The sequence below is a fragment of the Xiphophorus couchianus genome, chromosome 15 (genome assembly GCF_001444195.1).
Source record: "Xiphophorus couchianus chromosome 15, X_couchianus-1.0, whole genome shotgun sequence".
Taxonomy (NCBI): Eukaryota; Metazoa; Chordata; class Actinopteri; order Cyprinodontiformes; family Poeciliidae; genus Xiphophorus; species Xiphophorus couchianus.
Window position 1 is genome coordinate 4,076,813 of NC_040242.1, and position 20,270 is coordinate 4,097,082.

The 20,270-nt window shown below is 41.7% G+C and overlaps 1 protein-coding gene and 1 pseudogene across 1 annotated transcript; one reads left to right on the plus strand and one right to left on the minus strand.

The window, feature by feature from the left end:
* Positions 1 to 2,753: 2,753 nt before the first annotated feature.
* LOC114159015 (C-C chemokine receptor type 6-like) lies at positions 2,754 to 4,548 on the plus strand (annotated as a pseudogene).
* A 7,177-nt stretch (positions 4,549 to 11,725) lies between these two features.
* LOC114158271 (complement C1q-like protein 2) lies at positions 11,726 to 13,558 on the minus strand. The gene is made up of 3 exons (XM_028039619.1): positions 13,340 to 13,558; positions 13,112 to 13,249; positions 11,726 to 12,654 (listed from the first exon to the last, which is right to left on the minus strand). The coding sequence occupies exons 1-3, from the start codon at positions 13,449 to 13,451 to the stop codon at positions 12,383 to 12,385; spliced, it is 522 nt and encodes a 173-aa protein (XP_027895420.1). The 5' UTR covers positions 13,452 to 13,558; the 3' UTR covers positions 11,726 to 12,382.
* Positions 13,559 to 20,270: the final 6,712 nt, after the last annotated feature.

Genomic DNA, 20,270 nt, shown 5'->3' on the forward strand with positions numbered 1-20,270 from the left:
AAAAAACGTTTCGTTATAATACAAATGAGTCAACGGAAAAATAAAATAATAATAAAATAATAATAAATTAATAATAATAATAATAATGATAATAATAATAATAATAATAATGATAATAATAATAATAATAATAGTTAGATGTAGTTTTACTGTTGGCCACTAGATGGTGATGTTGAACCAACAGAATGACAGGATGAGTCACGTCTTCATCTTCAAAGTTTCTCTTATTCGCCTTTTCAAGGCATCTAAAGTTCAGTCAGTTTGGGAGAAAAATATCTGAACCTTCATTTGTAGCCTTGACTGAGATTCCAGTCTGGACTTTAACTAGGCCGTTCCAACACATAGATATGTTTTGATCCAAAGTGCAGAGCGAGGAGATAAATGTGCATTACCTCCACCTAGTGGTCATGCAGTGGAACAACAGGAGAGTCCGACAGGTCAGACCAGTTCCTCCTTCTGTTTTCTGAAGCAACAAGGTTGTTGATGAGCCGCCGGATCATTTGACCAGCAAGCAGCTCTGACTGGGAACGATCAGCTTCCTGTCTGAGCTTCAATTCAGCACCAAGAAGGAACTGAATCCGCTCCGGAAGGTGAGAATCCTGGTTTTGCATGAGAGAAAAGTTGCAGAAGATTAATTTGATGCTGGATTTATTAGATAAAATCTCGATCATTTCACAGGGAGTGTTGCTCTTATAGAAAGTGAAAAGGTGTTTGGTTTGAATGACTGGAGGAATGTGGAGCTCTTCCTCCGGATCAGCAGCTTTTCTTCACGGTACCATGATTAACATGGCTTAGATTATATTTAAGACCAATAAATATTATGGTCAACAAAGCAGAATCTCTGACGTTGTTTTGCTCACCATCATCTTCCTCTCCGTCTGTTTTAACTGGTTTTAATTTCTCCAGTGTTTCTGTTGATTGGAGGAAAAGTTGCAGAAAAAATCTGGACGATGCTTCAAACACAAAATATAAAAACCTTTCAACAATTATTTCTTTTTTCTTTCTAAACTTTATTAGGCCCGAGCAGCAAAGCGCTGCGAAGGCCAATTGTTTTGTTTATTTTATTTGTACTTAATAAACTCATAAACAACAGACATTATTAAACATGAGGTTCAGGAGCCAACCGATCCGAAGTCTTTGTCTTTTCTGTCTTTTAAAATAGACTTGAATTGGTTCAAAGTTCTGAGAGACGATCATTTTTAATCCTTCTCCATTTTATTTAAATTCTTTTCATCCAGTTCAGCTTTTATGTTTAAGATCAAAATAATGTCCTGAGAGTTCAGACATGAAGTCTGAAGCTTTTCCCAGAAGTGAGAGAAATTATGTTGTAAGAAGCAGAAGGTTGAATCATCCATCAGAGGGAGAAATCAGGCGTCTTCTGTGTATATTATGGTCTGGATTCTCCGCTCCCATTGGCTGCTGACGTCACAAACCAGAAATCTGCTGCTCAGCTTCACTTCAAACTCTTTAACTTCATCCTGACGTTTTCTAAACCATCACTGGTTCCAGTCCTAAAATGGAGCGTGTACTGGCCGGTTCTAAGAACCTGTTTGGATTTCCAGTATAAACAGCGAAACATTTTAAAACCAAGTGAAAAGAAAAATGATCTGGAGGATCTGAAAGCCAAACTGATTCATTCCTTCAGTTTTATGATATTAAAGAATTACAGTAATCCAGCAACAGACGCACTAAACAGTTTTACTGGGTATCAGAATATTTATGAACCTGAGATTATTATGAATGTTTAATATTTAACTGACATATCAAACTTTACTAAGTTTCTTATGTTGCTGATGGAGTCATTTAATGACTGACTGACCAGTTTGACCAGTTTGACCAGTTTGTCCTGTTCAGACAGTGAAGTTAATTAATTCTTTTCAAACAATAAAATTTGATTTAAAATTTTTGCTTTAGCAGGTGATTCAAAGTTCTTCACATGATAAAAACAAAACAATAAGCTTCATGTTGCTGTGGCAACAAAAACACCTGGATGAGTTTCTCCAGATGTTTATATTTAATATATTATTATTAAATATTAATATATTAAACTGTATTTTAGTCGTTTAATCCTGAAAATGTTCTTCAGGTGACAGAAGGCCGACTTTGTAACCATCTTTATGTGACTGAAGTTCAGATCTGATCTCCAGTTTGAAGCTGTAATAACTGAAGCTTTGTTTTGTTTCTGTTGGCCCTGATTTGTTTTCAGGATCTGTTTAGTGCGTAGTGCAGAGTATCGTCTGCATAGTTCTGATGTTTGAGCCATTGGAGCAAACAGACGGTGAACAGCAGGAACCCGGATGAACCCTGAGGTTCTCCATGTCATCTGCTCTGATGAGGAGCTTTAACCTCCCTGGTCTTTAACCAGTTAAAACTGTTGGTGATGCTGTGATGAGGTCCAACAGAACCAGAACCAGAACCAGCGCTGTGGTTCTTCCACTGTCTGGATTTATTTAGAAACCAGATCAAACTCTTTTTGCTGTTTGTCACTTCGAACCACCTAAATTATTTGTATTTGCAAAATACCAAACAAACTTAGCATCAACATTTTTTAGATTTTTTTGTAACTTTCCTCAAATAAAGTGAATAAAGTTAAAGATTAACAATCTGGTTCACCGATAAACATTTTGACTTTCAGTTTTATGATTGAAATCATTTTTATTCCTGTTTGAATAGTCAGATGTTCAACTGTTGGATGTTCATTTATAATATTTCTCAGAGATTTCAGGCACCATGCATTTGGAAAAGGTCAGTATTTGTGTCATTTTAAGTGTTTTATTTTAAAACAGTCATTGATTCATGTTGGTCAGGATGGAGAATAAAGATCAGAGGACTAAATCAGTCACATATAAAAATGAACAAATCTCAACTGTTTCCTTTTTCTTATCTGCAGTGAAACATGGAGGCCTCGTCCTTCATCCATGCAGGTTTTAATGCCTCTGAAAGGGAAGAACTTCCTGAGCCCTGCAGCTTCAGCAGCAGCAACAGCGTGAAAACTGGCTGCTCAGCTCCTACATCTACTCCATCATCTGCATCCTGGGCTTCGTGGGGAACGTCGTAATAATCATCCATCCATCCATCCATCCATTTTCTGTTCACCCTTTGTCCCTGATGGGGTCGGGAGGGTTGCCGGTACCTATCTCCAGCTACGTTCCGGGCGAGAGGCGGGGTACACCCTGGACAGATCGCCAGTCTGTCGCAGGGCAGTAATAATCATCACTCTGACATTTAAGACCAAACACAAGCTGGAAACACACCAGGTCTTCCAGCTCAACCTGGCCATCACCAACCTGCTGTCCACCTTGGCACTGGCCTTCCTGATCTACAACGAGCTGCTGCCAGGCGACCTGCAAGCTGCTGCAGGGATCCTACCTGTACAGCGGCATGCTGCTGGTCGCCGGGATGAGCGTGTTACACTTGGTCATCGTCGTCAGTCCTCTGTGCTATCAGAACAGCCACATAGGGACGAGACACACCTCCATCATCTGTGTGTCCATCTGGGTCTTTGCCCTGCTGCTTTCTGTCCCCACCTTCTACTTCTACCAACTGTATGAGCCGACAAGTGAAACCATCCACATGCTGGAGGGAGAAAAACAGAACAACTCCTCAGCGTCGCCGTGGTTCGTCTGTGAGTTTCAGTTTGAAGACCACGACTTGTCCCGGATCGTGACGGTGGCGGTTCCTAGCGTCCAAATGGCCGTCGGCTCCTTCCTGCCTCTGCTCATCATCATCTTCTGTTACACCTCCATCATCATCAAACTACTGACCAACAAGTTCAACCCAACTGACAGCAAATCCCCAAAAGAAGCGGGCCAGGCTGCAGACCCCAGAGAAAAGCGAGGGAAGGCGGTGCAGACGGTGACGGGGATCATGCTGGTGTTTGTGTCCTGCCAACTGCCCTACAACCTCACCCTGCTGTACGACACCAGCACCATCTTCCAGCTCAGGGGTCTCAAACTCCAGTCCTCGAGGGCCGCAGTCCTGCAACCTTTAGATGTGCCTCTGCTGCTCCACACCTGAACAGAATAATTAGGTCATTATCAAGGCTGGGAGAACTGATCTGCACAAGGAGGAGATAATTAAGCCATTTCATTCCAGTGTTTTGTACCTGTGGCACATCTAAAAACTGCAGGACTGCGGCCCTCGAGGCCTGGAGTTTGAGACCTCTGTTCCAGCAGATGGCCTGTGAAGAGGCTGACCGCTGGCAGACCGCCCTGTCCGTTACAGAGTTCATTGCCTACCTGCAGTGCTGCCTGAACCCGGTGCTGTACGGCTTCATAGGTCAGAACTTCAGGCAGAAGTTCAGGGAGACCTTCTGCTCAACCAACACGGCACAAAACGGACACAATTTCAACCAGTTCTCTCTAAAATGGACCAATTCCAGCAGCTTTTACAAACCTAAAGATGTTCAGAGCAGCTCAATACTTTGATCTGAATAAAGTATGAATATTGTTGACTTTAATTTGGACTTTTAGATGCACTATGACCCGGATTATTGTGAAGGTTTTGTTATCTAACCAGGGAAATAATTTAACCTTTTGTTGTGAATTCACTTGTTAATCCCAGTTTGGATGTTTTAACAATGAACATTTTTAATCCAAAATCCTAAAAATCAGATTAAAGTTGATTAAATCTCAGCTGTTTGAAGGTTTTGCTCCTGCAGGAGTTTTACAAACAGCTGACCATCAAGACCTGCTGCTCAGGATTTTCAGCCTGCAGTTACAGAGAAACTCACGTTTCAAAGTCTCACCATGTTTTATACTTATTACACGTTTTAGCTTTAGATAATGAAACATTTGCCTTAATCTACTAGTTTTACTCAGGGAACATCAAGGAACTATTCACAAATCAAGACTCACTCTGGAGACCACACACATGCTGGACACAGACGGTTTAGACTTTTCCCTTTGGATCGGCGCCACAGACATTTTCTGCCTCAGTGATCAACATGATGATCCTCTAATGGAACGTTTCCACTATTATAACCTACCAGGAAAAATGTTTTGTTTTACCTCCTCTGAAGGAGGATATTTATATCCGATATCTGTCCGTCCGTCCGTCTGTTCGCTCCGTCTTGGTTAATAAAGCCGGTTCTGAAACGACCTGAGACTCAGACGGTGAAGGGAGGAAACGACCTGCAGCTGTTTGAATTATTAATCTCCTTGATGTTTGTCTATAATCCTGCTGGGATTGAGCTCACAGCCTGGAGGCGTCTGGAAAACTCAGATCAATTATGGATGAGAAACATCGTGGGAACAACAGGGAAAGAAATGATTTCAACCAAACTGTTAACCTGAAGACTGAAGCAAAAACAATCCTTTTAATAAAATCCTTTTCAATATTTCAGTATTGATTTATAAGTGAAGGTAGAGGAGGAGTTTTGGTTCAGATTCATGTTGTTGTCATATGAGCGTGGTTATGTGGAGCAGCTGCGAGGTGTCAGTAGCTGCTCCACTGTCCTTCATGTTTTAGATGCTTTCTGCCTGATGTGAATCCATCCTGATGGCGAGTCTCCAACATTTCTTTCACTTTATACTTTAGACACCAAACAGCCTGAGAAAAACTTTTATCAGATTAATACGGACATTTTAGGTCAAACATTTGAGTTTTATCTTTACGCTGTGGAACTGAAACATTTTGTTTCTTTCAGCTAAAGATTCAGATTTTTTTCATAATTCTCACATTTGATGTCAGAAAATTAAAATCAAAATTCTGACAAAAAAGTCAGTATTTGGTTATTAAACTCAGAATAAGTTATATTCTATTTGATCCTATTCTATCCTATTGTAATTAGAACCATGAGAAAAATGCTGGATCATTTTTTAGCTCCTCTAATCGTCGTTTGTAAAGTTATTGATGTTTAAAATGAATCCAGTGTCTGAAGTTCCCTGGAGAAAAATATCAGATTCCAGAGAAACGTGTGAAAACATCAAACTGCAGAACGGAGATGATTTATGGTTTTATGTTTGTCGCTCACTTTTCCTCCTGGCAGGCAGCCGGCGTGCCTCACAGGCTCCGACACGCCCGGCCCAAACAACCGGCCCAAACAACCGGTCCAAACAACCGGTCCAAACAAAGAACCGGTCCAAACAACCGGCCCAAAGAACCGGTCCAAACAACCGGTCCAAACAAAGAACCGGTCCAAACAACCGGTCCAAACAACCGGTCCAAACAACCGGTCCAAACAAAGAACCGGTCCAAACAACCAGCCCAAAGAACCGGTCCAAACAACCGGTCCAAACAAAGAACCGGTCCAAACAACCGGTCTAAACAACCGGTCCAAACAAACAGCCAGTCCAAACAAAGAACCGGTCCAAACACTGGGAACACAGAACATGAGGCTCACTGCTCTAGAATTAAGGTGTATTGAACAGGAAGCAGTGAAATGTTCTGGTAAACGTTCTGAGAAGCAACATTCATTTATCTGTGAAGCTGAAAACCTTTTCAATAAAATATCTGGAGTTTATTAAAAGCAGATTATAAAAGACAAAGAAACAATAAATGAGGCAGATTAATGAGGTTTAATAAACAGCCTGAAGGAGGAAAACGTTCCACTGATTGTCTAAATTACATTAATGTTGGAGTTTGTTTCCTACAGAAACTAAAACATAAAAACCTTCAGAAAGTTTCATCAGCCCAGGATCCTGGAGACACGGAAACATTTTGCTTTCAAAATTATTACCAATAAATCAAAACCTTCTTCCAATCGTCTTCAGGAACAACACAGTTTTTATCTTTTAAAAACAAATTTTTATGATCTCTAGACTTTGTTTTCAATTCACTACAACTCAAAGAAAAATTATTTTCTTTCTCTGGAGTCGGAAAGGATTTATTTGTCTCTAATGGGGAGAAACTTTAAACCTGTTGCCGTGGTAACTCAGATTTTCTCAGCCCGGTTCCTCCAGGCGACGGGTTAAACGTCCTCAGTTCTTCTGCGATTCTCTTTTGTTTGTTCTTTCATTACCATCTGCACCATTAACACGCCTCATCCTTTAAATGGATTCTAAAGGTTTTAATTGGTTTTTAATTGTCTTTATAACTGGAGTTTGTTTGTTTGACATGGAGTTTTAACGTCCAGCTTTTACAGCTTGTCTTAATCACGTTGCAGCAAATTTTGGTCCCAACAATCAGCCGTGATTTGTCTCCATTAAAACGTGATTAAAACAAATGATCCAGACTCGTTAATAAGCTGGCCAGCTTTATTTGATGTTTTTGTTTCTCTGAATTAATTTTCAATTAACTCTTGGAAGTATTAAGTCCATCTATTATGTTAATGAGCTGCAGCTCAGAAATCTGCAGGAAAAGGAAATTAAATGATCGTAACGAGTTTCTGTCGTTTCAGATGATGGATGGATGGATGGAACGGCGGCACATTAAAGATTATAATTATAAAATTTATATTCTGTTTATTTTTCTCATCCAGTCCAGAGCGAACAGTGGATTACAGCGCCATCTGTCTTCACAAAGAGTCACTGCAGATGATTTTCTTCATGTTTGTTCAACTAAATGTGTCTTGGATTAATAATTATACATTATAAACTTTGGAAAACCCAGTGGACCAGAAACGGAACCAGAACCAGAAGATAATATGGTACCAGATTCTCTGGACTTAAACCAACATGGATTCTGGTTATTTCTGCTCTTCAGAATCTGAAAACCAAACTTTCATCTGGAGAGAAAACTGAGAGAAACCGTTTGGTTCTGGTCCTGGTCCTGGCTCTGGTTCTGGTTCTGGTTCTGGTTCTGATTCTGGTCCTGGTCCTGGTCCTGGTTCTGGTCCTGGTTCTGATTCTGGTCCTGGTTCTGGTCCTGGCTCTTCTATTTTTTTTATCTCTCCTAAGTTTGCGTTTATACATCCTGACTTTTACTGCACTTTTTTCTTCCACTCAACTTTCTATGACTCTACAGGAACAAGTTAAGGCAGCGCTGTTACTCTTGATTTGATTCCATCTTAAGAAGTTTCTGAGAAATAAAAGATAAAATATTTATTCATTTAAATCATGACAACAATAAAACTGATTTCTAACAGAAAGTTTCTCGCTTTGTTTTTTACCACGACCTCAGATTAATAAATATATTCAACCAATGTCTGGGATACAAGCCATCATCAGAACCGGTTCTGATCATTTAGCACCAATGTTGGGTCACAGCTTTGGAAAAATAATCAGTTTTGTGCTTTGTAGATTAGATGAAAATAAAGACATTTTCCCAGATGTTGGTCCTGCACAGCAGCAGCAGACGGTTCCTCTGCGCCGTGAGAAACAAGACGGAGGTCAACAGAGGTCACGGTTTCCATGGTGATTAATTCAGGTGACAAACACTAATTAACAGCAGAAACAAAGAAACTGTGAGGCGAATTATTGTCACCCAGGAGGACGAAGGAGACAAACGACACCATTAAAGCATTAAAGCATGTTTCATCCTGGTTGCCATGGCGACTGAGAGGAAAACATTCAGTTTGATTCAAAGAGGAAACAGACAAAAATATCACAGCAAAACATCTTACAATATGTTTTTATTTCATTTCAAAGCATAAACAGTTCAATTCCTCACTCATCTTCTTCAGAAAAAACTATAACCTGGCAAAAAAAAAATCATTTTTTAGTGATTAAATTTAAACTTTTATGCATATTTTATCCTTTAGAAAGAAGGAAGAACTGCATTAAGCCCGACATAAAAGAACATAAATACAATTACACAGCAGGAGAGCCTTGATTCTCTTCAGAGGCTTTAACTAGACCCTTCTCTCCACATGTCCAAGTGTTGCTGAGGTTTTATGTAAATCGTTGTAAGTCGTTACACAAGGCCCGGTTCTCCGGACATCCCATAATATTTCTGCCTTAGATCACTGAGTCTTTATTTATTTCTGTCCACAGAGAGGTGATCTAATATGTAAAAACTGAATATTAATATTAATATGTCCAGGTCTAGAAGCGGACCCACAGCATGATGCAACCTCCACCGTGTTCAGCAGAATAGAAGCCGTTTCTATTCTTTACTGACATCAATTTATAACAAACTTCAAGACCTTATTCTGATTTCTTCCTTCCTTGTTTCAACAAACCCTAAAACATGAATATTATGCTTTTATTTTGGAAAACTTCAGTCTACTGATGAAGATATTTTTACAAAAAATCCAAAGTGCTTTTAAAAAAAACTTTTGATTTTTAAAAAAATGCTGGAATAAACAGCATCACCTCTGAGCATGCTAGTTTCCTTTCTGCTAGTTTCCTTTCTGCTAGGTTCCTGTCTGCTAGTTTCCTTTCTGCTAGTTTCCTTTCTGCTAGTTTCCTTTCTGCTAGGTTCCTGTCTGCTAGTTTCCTTTCTGCTAGTTTCCTTTCTGCTAGTTTCCTTTCTGCTAGTTTCCTGTCTGCTAGTTTCCTTTCTGCTAGCTTCCTCTCTGCTAGCTTCCTCTCTGCTAGCTTCCTCTCTGCTAGTTTCCTGTCTGGTAGTTTCCTTTCTGCTAGTTTCCTTTCTGCTAGTTTCCTTTCTGCTAGTTTCCTGTCTGCTAGTTACCTTTCTGCTAGTTTCCTGTCTGCTAGTTTCCTTTCTGCTAGCTTCCTGTCTGCTAGCTTCCTCTCTGCTAGTTTCCTGTCTGGTAGTTTCCTTTCTGCTAGTTTCCTGTCTGCTAGTTTCCTCTCTGCTAGTTTCCTCTCTGCTAGCTTCCTGTCTGCTAGCTTCCTCTCTGCTAGTTTCCTGTCTGGTAGTTTCCTTTCTGCTAGTTTCCTGTCTGCTAGTTTCCTCTCTGCTAGTTTCCTCTCTGCTAGCTTCCTGTCTGCTAGCTTCCTCTCTGCTAGTTTCCTGTCTGGTAGTTTCCTTTCTGCTAGTTTCCTGTCTGCTAGTTTCCTCTCTGCTAGCTTCCTGTCTGCTAGTTTCCTTTCTGCTAGTTTCCTGTCTGCTAGTTTCCTTTAGAAAGTTTCCTGTCTGGTAGTTTCCTTTCTGCTAGTTTCCTTTAGAAAGTTTCCTGTCTGGTAGTTTCCTTTCTGCTAGTTTCCTGTCTGCTAGTTTCCTCTCTGCTAGCTTCCTGTCTGCTAGTTTCCTCTCTGCTAGCTTCCTGTCTGCTAGCTTCCTCTCTGCTAGTTTCCTTTCTGCTAGTTTCCTTTAGAAAGTTTCCTGTCTGGTAGTTTCCTTTCTGCTAGTTTCCTGTCTGCTAGTTTCCTCTCTGCTAGCTTCCTGTCTGCTAGTTTCCTTTCTGCTAGTTTCCTGTCTGCTAGTTACCTTTCTGCTAGTTTCCTGTCTGCTAGTTTCCTTTCTGCTAGCTTCCTGTCTGCTAGCTTCCTCTCTGCTAGTTTCCTGTCTGGTAGTTTCCTTTCTGCTAGTTTCCTGTCTGCTAGTTTCCTCTCTGCTAGTTTCCTCTCTGCTAGCTTCCTGTCTGCTAGCTTCCTCTCTGCTAGTTTCCTGTCTGGTAGTTTCCTTTCTGCTAGTTTCCTGTCTGCTAGTTTCCTCTCTGCTAGTTTCCTCTCTGCTAGCTTCCTGTCTGCTAGCTTCCTCTCTGCTAGTTTCCTGTCTGGTAGTTTCCTTTCTGCTAGTTTCCTGTCTGCTAGTTTCCTCTCTGCTAGCTTCCTGTCTGCTAGTTTCCTTTCTGCTAGTTTCCTGTCTGCTAGTTTCCTTTAGAAAGTTTCCTGTCTGGTAGTTTCCTTTCTGCTAGTTTCCTTTAGAAAGTTTCCTGTCTGGTAGTTTCCTTTCTGCTAGTTTCCTGTCTGCTAGTTTCCTGTCTGCTAGTTTCCTCTCTGCTAGTTTCCTCTCTGCTAGCTTCCTGTCTGCTAGCTTCCTCTCTGCTAGTTTCCTGTCTGGTAGTTTCCTTTCTGCTAGTTTCCTGTCTGCTAGTTTCCTCTCTGCTAGCTTCCTGTCTGCTAGTTTCCTTTCTGCTAGTTTCCTGTCTGCTAGTTTCCTTTAGAAAGTTTCCTGTCTGGTAGTTTCCTTTCTGCTAGTTTCCTGTCTGCTAGTTTCCTTTAGAAAGTTTCCTGTCTGGTAGTTTCCTTTCTGCTAGTTTCCTGTCTGCTAGTTTCCTCTCTGCTAGCTTCCTGTCTGCTAGTTTCCTTTAGAAAGTTTTCTGTCTGCTAGTTTCCTGTCTGCTAGTTTCCTGTCTGCTAGTTTCCTTTAGAAAGTTTTCTGTCTGCTAGTTTCCTGTCTGCTAGTTTCCTTTCTGCTAGTTTCCTGTCTGCTAGTTTCCTTTAGAAAGCATCGCTGCTTTCAGAGGATTCGCTTCCTTTAGCCGAATCACTTCCTGTTAGTGAAACAGAACCGAACCGATTTTACACCAACATGTTTCAGGGCGGTTTTCTGCTGCACAGACTTTATTTTTTGAATCCCTAAAAGGAAAACAGCTGGTGTTAATGTTGATGCTCAGACCATACAGAAAGTAAAAGAACTGCTGAACGGGTTTGACCCAACAGAACATCAGGGAAAATGTCCGGTCAGCCCGATGGCGCCTGGCCAGGATGGAAACTGGAGCTTCAGTTCTGGGTTTTTCCAGGTTATTGATTTTCTTCCTGTCTCTGTTGGATGTTATCAGTTCTGACTGTGAATCGTGTCGATAAGCTGCTGAACCAACCAAAGGAAACAAACGCAGAACATTTTCTGGGTCTGAATCCAAGCTTTTCTGTTTGGATTCACATTTTATCTGTTTCAATATTTAAAGGACTGAAAACCTTGAACTTGTTTTTTCTGACTGATTTCTCACAGAACTCAACAGATTTGCAAAAAACAAAACAAACCAAGCAGCCTGTTGGTTTCAGGTGTTTATTTATTTCAATGATCTGGAGATTGTATTTTTATTTATCGGTGCTTTTAATTTGACAGCCATCCAGCAGACTTCCTGCTGAGCTTCTGGACCAAGATGTCTGCCACGGTTCATAAACGTTAGGGATTGTAATTGCTAGTGGAAAAGTCCAGATCACTGTGGTGAGTCCGGTTAGAAACCAGAGTCTCACTGCAGTGGGTTTAACTTGCTGTTTATTTCTTAATTTGACGTAACTGTGTGGTTCTAGAAAAGATCATTAATAATACAACGTCAGTGTCTGAATAATCCCTAAATAAAATGACTGAAATAATATCACACATACTAAACAACTGTAATATTAATGGTTACAAATATCCCGTTTCTAAATAGACGACAAAACCCACGTTGTGAAGCTCTTAAGTTCTCAAGCTACAAAACAAAAACTGAAATACTTGCTGAATAAACAATGTCATTAACTTCCAACATGACTTACCCGCATTTCCACGGACACACATCAAAGGAAGGAATAAATTGCAAACAGCAAATTAAAGAACAAAATGCTAACGATAAACTCTACAGCTCCTGTTTCCTTCATCTGCATGCTGCTGCTCTAAGCTCCGCCCCTTAAAGGGCCCAGCAGTTTGTTAGGTTCAGGACCTTCATCTACATGGGGAAGACGAGGAACCCGGTGAAGGTGCTGAGGCGGCCCTGGTCAACGATGGTCTTCCCGGCCCACAGCTGGACGTAGACCCGGTCTCCCTGCTCCAGAACCAGCACCATGGCGTTGGAGGCGCCGGCCTGGGTTCTTGCTTTATGGTAGATGGCAAACATGTTTAATCCGTTCTTCTTCACCCCGGCGTGCAGCTCACCGTTCGGACCGGCGATTCCAGTGACCTGGATGTAGTAGAGTCCTTTAACCGGGGCGGTGAAGAGACCTGCAGGAAGAGAACCTGGGTCAGTGGTTCTGGTTCTGGAAGACATTTAAACTGCTGCTGGACTTTAGTTGGTCCTGGTTACCAAATTCACCAGATTCCTGTCGAACACTGAGGTCCAAACCCGTTTAGTTTCCTTTGAGCCGAAACAACTGGATCATTGATCAACATATTGATGCTTATTGATCATTTATTGATGGAACTGGACAAAACGTAATGTCTGGTGAGTTTATGATGTTTTATGCTTTCAGAACTGGCTTTCTGCTGAAATGTTCTGCACAGATAAACTTGATTGATTGATTGATTGAACCCAATTAGCTGCTGGAGAAAAGTTTCTGATCCTAAATGAACTAAATGCTGTAAAATGACTCATTTTTTCAGATAAAGAGTCGTGGTGCGTTCAGGTTCTCAGCATTTCATGCGAACCCTAAACTAACGGATCGTAATGAATCCCGTCCACCTGTTGCCGGGTCGTATCCGTTGCCGATGTTGGTGATCACTCTCTCGAACTTCAGAGTTTCATCAGCCTCCAGCGGGCCCTTCGCGGTCCAGTCGTTGGTGTCGACGAGTGCGGCGGAGAACGCCACCCTGGATTTGGCTGCAGGAGGTCAGAAGGTCAGTTAGAGAAACAAACATCTGGGAGTCTAACAGACAATCAGCTAAAGTCTGAGGAAGAATCGAAACCGACTCAGGACGTCGTTGTCCGCCTCCAGCTTCTGGACCCGCTCAGGCAGACCGCCCTGCTGAGCGCCGACCAGGCCGCACACCAGAACCGCCACCAGGAACAAACTGGACTTCATCTTCACTGAGGACTGAGACACCTGGACCCACTGCAGGACAGGAGACTGTGCCGAAGCTCTGGAGCGCTCCGGGTTTTATCCGAGTCCGGATCCGAACTTTGGATCTCTGGGAGCAACGATCCGGGTTGAACGAGTCCAACGTAACGCAATTTGTTGATCCTTACTGGCAACGGATGATCAATACTGGTTAATGTTTTATTGATGGAAAACTGAAATTGTTCAGCAAAACGTGTTTGTTTACCTTTCATAACCTCAGTCCAGGTAAACAGAAGAACAACCTGGCAAAGGTAAATACTGAAATGAAAGATTTCAAAAGGTAAAATAAACTTTAATAAATGAAAAAGTGTTTAAATCAAAACCTTTAAGTGAAACCAGAAGATGCTGTCAGTTTTTTCTAATCAATCTAAAGATCTGATTCTGACACCAAACCTCTGAATTCCTCCAGAATCTGTTTGTTTCCCTTTAAACATCAACATTATTTTATTATTTTAATTAAAATTTAGTGAGTTGGACGTAAGAAGTTTCATAAAGACGATCTGAACCGTCTGACTGTCTTCATATCTTGACCTCAACCAGGTCTTAGAAATATCTCAGAGGTTTTGAAGGATTTTGTTGAATTGACAGAATCAGTTGCTGCATTTTTAAAAGCTGCAGCAGTTTCACTGCAGAACTTTGTGTCATTATTCATCAGAAAACATGTTTCAGATAAACCTGGTTTAAATCTGGTTTATCTGACATTATTAGACCTGAAGTTACAGTCGTCAGTTTGGTGAATCTGTGAATTATGACCTCAGTTCATGGAGACCAGAGTGACAAACCAACCTGCTGTTTCTGTTTCTGACCAATTAGACAGGCGTACCTAATAAAGTGTGTCAAGAAAATCCGAGCTCATCCCACTTCCCCATGCTGGAGATTTTAGTTTAACAGTAATAATAAATAAAGTTATCTTTAAAATGAATCACTCAAGTGACATCAAGGCCCAGCAGTAGACTTAAGTGTCAATAAAGTTAGTTTAACAGTAATAATAAATAAAGTTATCTTTAAAATGAATCACTCAAGTGATATCAAGGCCCAACAGTAGACTTAAGTGTCAATAAAATAAATCTAGTTGTGTGTGTTGTTTTTGTTTCATGCAAACTTTGCTTTAATTCTACTTTTTTCTATCTAATCATAAGAAATCATAGTCAGTCAGAGAGAGTCATTAAACAGGAAAAGCAGGTTTCCTGGAAAAAGAGGAAGTTTCCAGCCTGCAGATTTATAAAAATAGCTGAGACTATTCCTTAGTTTAAAGGTAAAGTTTTAAAAAATTAAATCTAAACATTTTGAGTAATTTGATAAGATTCAAAGTAAAATACTTATATTAATATTGGTTTACTTGTAATAATACTTACACTTATATTTGTGAGAACACTTACAAGAAAAACAAGTAACTGTAACTTTAGTAGTAAATAATTAGAATCATGTATTATTCTTGGTTTCTTTTCAGAAAAACATCTGTAATAACTCACATTAAGATTATAATAAGAATAATTAATAAGTTATAGTTATAAAATTATAAATGAATGCTAGATCAGAGAAGCTGAAGAAAATAAATGTGATATAAGTTATGGTTATAAAATTATAAATGAATGCTAAATCAGAGAAGCTAAAGAAAATAAATGTGATATAAATGTGATTTTGACATTGAACTTGAAATGGTGTAAAAGGTTGTAAAACTGCAATTAAACATCACTGATATGTTGGAGGTAGATGGTAGGTGAAAGGTGACAGGAAGGGAAACAGGGGAACTAACAGGAGAGCAGAGATGATCAGCACCTTATATGGAAACAGGAGGTTGAGCAGCCCTGAGACATTGGCACAGACATCATGACATGATGTCTCTTAAGACAGTGACGGATATGAGATCATCTGTCTAAGCAGACAGATGAACCCTATATAAGGTGGGTGCAAAAGAGGAACCTTTCGTTGGATCCTCCGGGCAGCTTCGAGCCAAGATCGAGATGGACAAAGAACTCTGCAGCTGAAGAAGAGCCGGGGCCACGGAGCCGGAGACTGTCCTGTGCTCATGGAGACCAACCCGTCAGGCCCACAATCTGTGGCTTCGAATCGCACTTCTCTCATCGGCTGGGTTCTGACCCCAAAGACAAAGATGAAGACAAAGACAAGGAAGAAGAACTGGTGCCTTTTTTCCTGCCAGCACCAAGTCCTGTGTGACCTCAGCATCCATGCGGAGAGGAGGCTCATCAGACCTGCGGAGATCCTGGCCTTCGCCGATCAACATCTTCCTCCTGCTGCCACACCTCCTTCATCATCAAGCCAGGTCTGGGGTTCGAGGCGCCAAACTCCGTCCGTCTCTCTCTAAGGTTCCCTTTTTTAGTTCTCAGTGTCAGCAGTAGGGAAAGATAGACTAGATGATTGATTTTACTTATTTGATTATTTCTGCTACTGAATTAAGCTGTACTGACCCTTGCAAAAATGCCTTACTAATAAAATATTTAGCATAAAGAAAATCTAAAAGATGTTGTGGACATTCAGTTAATGAGTCACCTTAAAGTTCTTTGATGGTTGTAAAATAGCTGTGATGTTTGATTCTGGAGAGGAAAAAGTGGAAAATGTTTTTAGGTTGCTGGTAGCCCATATTTAAAACATCATCCTTGGGACTCGCCCGAGTTACTAAAACCTACCTGGTTCAATAACAAATGCAAGTTGTAAAATAGAGAACGAGCGACCGTTAACAGGTGTGCTCTGTGAAACTAGTTGGCTGTAGGCTGCTCAGTCTGGCTAATTCACAGGGGGAAGAAGGGTGGGACACCTGGATGTAGGCCGTCAGATAACCAGGCGAATCGTTTCTCGAAACCAGCTTAAACAGAGTTTACTTCAGTTCTGGACAGGGTAAATCCCAGCAGATTTAGGAAACTCAACGGACCCGTTAGACGGAGAGCTGGTAGCACATCTCCCCTCTCAGAAGAGGAAGTACGAGAGTGAGAGAGTAGAGACAGAAAGGAGGGGGGGGGTGTTGCGCAACAACAAGTGGCGCCCAACGTGGGGCCCAGTCCAACGGAGTAGGAGGGCCCTATGGCCAAGTTAGTAAAAACAGATGTGAGGATCTGAATAGCTCACTTGGCTTGTTAACTCTTAAGGAATAGAGTTAATGGTGACTGATAAGGCCGTCAGTCACAACCCTTGCAGTAACTGTATAGCATACAGGTGAGGGAAAGCTTCTACTGAGGATAAATGACCGGATCCAGACAGTGAAGCTAGTAGCCAACATAGTCTAGACCCATCCCTGCTCGAAGGCTAAAGAGAGGCTTTGGGGGATAGACAACTCGAACCGACAGAGAGACGGAGTGATGGATGATCACTTCGAGGAGGAAAATCTGGGGAAGAAACCGGAGGAAGCCGGCCGTCCAGATCGTTTGGAAAATGAGGAGACCTCAACAGAACTGCATCAGCTTTCTGCACAGCTACTGTGACTCAGACCTGAAGCAAGTGGGGAAGTTGGTTCCAAGAATGAGGAACTGAAACATCAACCCGAGACAAAGGAAAGTTGGCTCAGTCTTGCTAGAGAGAAAAGTATCATCAGCCGACGATGGATGAGGAAGCACACCGCGTCCTCCACTGCAGCCATCGAGAAGACATCCGGCAACAGAGGAACAAACACCAGCAGCTGACATCATCACACAGACGCAGACATGGTTAAAGACATCCTGCTGGACCCGGAGCTTGAAATTGGGCCAGCACAACCCACCAGTAAGAAACGACCGCAAGAGACATCTGAGAAGCCAGAACAACCGGAATGGACAATCTACACCGATGGATCCAGAAAGGGGTCCGACCAGTCGGCATACTGGGGATTTATTCTGAAGCAAGACGGCAAAGAGAGATGCCGTCAGAAAGGAAAAGCTCCCGGTAGTGCTCAAGCCGGAGAAGTAACGGCAGTACTGGAAGGATTGCTGGAGCTGGTGAAAAGGAAAATCAAGAGTGCCAGGTTAGTAACTGACAGTTACTACTGTGCTCAGGCCCTTAGAGAGGACTTGGCCATTTGGGAAGAAAATGGTTTCGAGACTGCAAAGGGCAAGCCCGTGGCACACAAAGATTTGTGGAAAAAGATTGCTGAGCTAAAAATGCAGTTGGAGATAGAAGTTGAGCATCAAAGAGCACACACGCATGAGGGAGCTCATTGGCGTGGGAATGATGAAGTGGACTGTTATGTCCAACAAAGGAAGATCGTCTTTGTCGGTACCGAGAAGTGGGACAGAACACCTAAGGACAGGTGGTCCTAGAGTAGCACGGGGAGCAGGTAGTACGGTGCGTGCATAAGGCCCTCGAATATGCAGGCGTGCTACACCCCCGTGAAGAACTGAGCAAGCAGGACTGCTGGATGTCCCTTCAGCCCATCCGATGCAGCTGTGTGACTTTGAGGTATGTGGTCGATACGCAGGGCACCCAGGGCAGCGGATGGAAGGTTTGTTCATCAAGAGCACAGTCCCATGGGGTTCAGTCTGCATGGATGTAGCAGAACCAATGGGATAACAGGAAAGAGAGGTGAGACGTACCTCTTGGTGCTGATGGACACAGTGACAACTGCTAGAAGAGCAGGTCTTCCCCTGCAGAGGAACTCCGTTCACGTCACAGAAAGCAGGGAGGCGAAGACACTTCTCCTTTTTGCTTAGAGAAGGAAAAGGGAAGTTGCAGCTTGAAGTGTCACTGAAAGCAGGGCAGAGAGTTTGGATTAAAGCTCAAGATCGGCCTGCAACTACGGTGATCAAGCTGAGATTCAACGCCCAAGATTTTGTAAAGTAAGTACTGAACTTCAACACAGTACTACTGATGAAGAAAGGGGTCCATGAGGAAGCAGTGCTCAAGCCAGTTCTTAGCTACAGCGAACCAGAACATTACAAGAAGATGGCCAGAGAATCAAGCACCATGCCATCCTATATTAGACTGGCCACTATTACGGGAAGGTTGCCGTTCAAAGAACAACTTCAAGGCTTTGGACTGGGAGGGCCGTGAAGAAATTGGATTATGCTAAAGAAGAACTCCTGTCACAACCTGATGGATTAAAATGGAAAAGGATCATGATTACGGATAAAGCGTCATGATGCTTATGCTTTTTGCTTTGCTCTGCTGAACAGCCAGAATTTTTTTTTTTTTTTGAGGCCTTCTGTCTCAGCCCATCTTCCCTAAAGAACCATTCCACATCCTGAAGAACCGACAGTTCATCCAGCGAAGGTTCCTGTAGAAGAATCAGAGCGATCCAAGTTTTCTTCGACATTCATCACCTCATGGGGGAAATCAAAACTCCAAAGAGGGGGTGTCAAGAGAAGTGGAGTTTTGATGACTACACCGAGCCCTCTGTGACAACTGAGGATGAAGAATCTGCATCTTCACATCCCAGACGAACTTCTTCTCTTTCTAGGGGATGAGGACGGCGAACTGCAGGAGGGTGATGGACTCCCAGCATGTGAAAGGTCTGACCTCGTGGAGGGGGTGTCAAGAAAATCCGAGCTCATCCCACTTCCCCATGCTGGAGATTTTAGTTTAACAGTAATAATAAAGTTATCTTTAAAATGAATCACTCAAGTGATATCAAGGCCCAACAGTAGACTTAAGTGTCAATAAAATAAATCTAGTTGTGTGTGTTGTTTTTGTCTCATGCAAACTTTGCTTTAATTCTACTTTTTTCTATCTAATCATAAGAAATCATAGTCAGTCAGAGAGATTCATGAAACAAGAAAAGCAGGTTTCCTGGAAAAAGAGGAAGTTTCCAGCCTGCAGATTTATAAAAATAGCTGAGACTATTCCTTAGTTTAAAGGTAAAGTTTTAAAAAATTAAATCTAAACATTTTGAGTAATTTGATAAGATTCAAAGTAAAATACTTATATTAATATTGGTTTACTTGTAATAATACTTACACTTATATTTGTGAGAACACCTACAAGAAAAACAAGTAACTGTAACTTTAGTAGTAAATAATTAGAATCATGTATTATTCTTGGTTTCTTTTCAGAAAAACATCTGTAATAACTCACATTAAGATTATAATAAGAATAATTAATAAGTTATGGTTATAAAATCATAAATGAATGATAGATCAGAGAAGCTGAAGAAAATAAATGTGATATAAGTTATGGTTATAAAATTATAAATGAATGCTAAATCAGAGAAGCTAAAGAAAATAAATGTGATATAAATGTGATTTTGACATTAAACTTGAAATGGTGTAAAAGGTTGTAAAACTGCAATTAAACATCACTGATATGTTGGAGGTAGATGGTAGGTGAAAGGTGACAGGCTAAGGGAAACAGGGGAACTAACAGGAGAGCAGAGATGATCAGCACCTTATATGGAAACAGGAGGTTGAGCAACCCTGAGACATTGGCACAGACATCATGACATGATGTCTCTTAAGACAGTGACGGATATGAGATCATCTGTCTAAGCAGACAGATGAACCCTATATAAGGTGGGTGCAAAAGAGGAACCTTTTGTTGGATCCTCCGGGCAGCTTCGAGCCAAGATCGAGATGGACAAAGAACTCTGCAGCTGAAGAAGAGCCGGGGCCACGGAGCCGGAGACTGTCCTGCACATGGAGACCAACCTGTCAGGCCCACAACCTGTGGCTTCGAATCGCACTTCTCTCATCGGCTGGGTTCTGATCCCAAAGACAAAGATGAAGACAAAGACAAGGAAGAAGAACTGGTGCCTTTTTTCCTGCCAGCACCAAGTCCTGTGTGACCTCAGCATCCATGCGGAGAGGAGGCTCATCAGACCTGCGGAGATCCTGGCCTTCGCCGATCAACATCTTCCTCCTGCTG

Bases quoted from the DNA above. Each gene is read 5' to 3' on its own strand.
- LOC114158271 (XM_028039619.1), bottom strand. From the start codon at position 13,451: ATGAAGTCCAGTTTGTTCCTGGTGGCGGTTCTGGTGTGCGGCCTGGTC. The intron at 13,250-13,339 runs GTCGGTTTCGAT...GACCTCCTGCAG, and splicing joins GGCGGACAACGACGTCCTGA to CCAAATCCAGGGTGGCGTTC. The intron at 12,655-13,111 runs GTGGACGGGATT...CTCTTCCTGCAG, and splicing joins CGGATACGACCCGGCAACAG to GTCTCTTCACCGCCCCGGTT.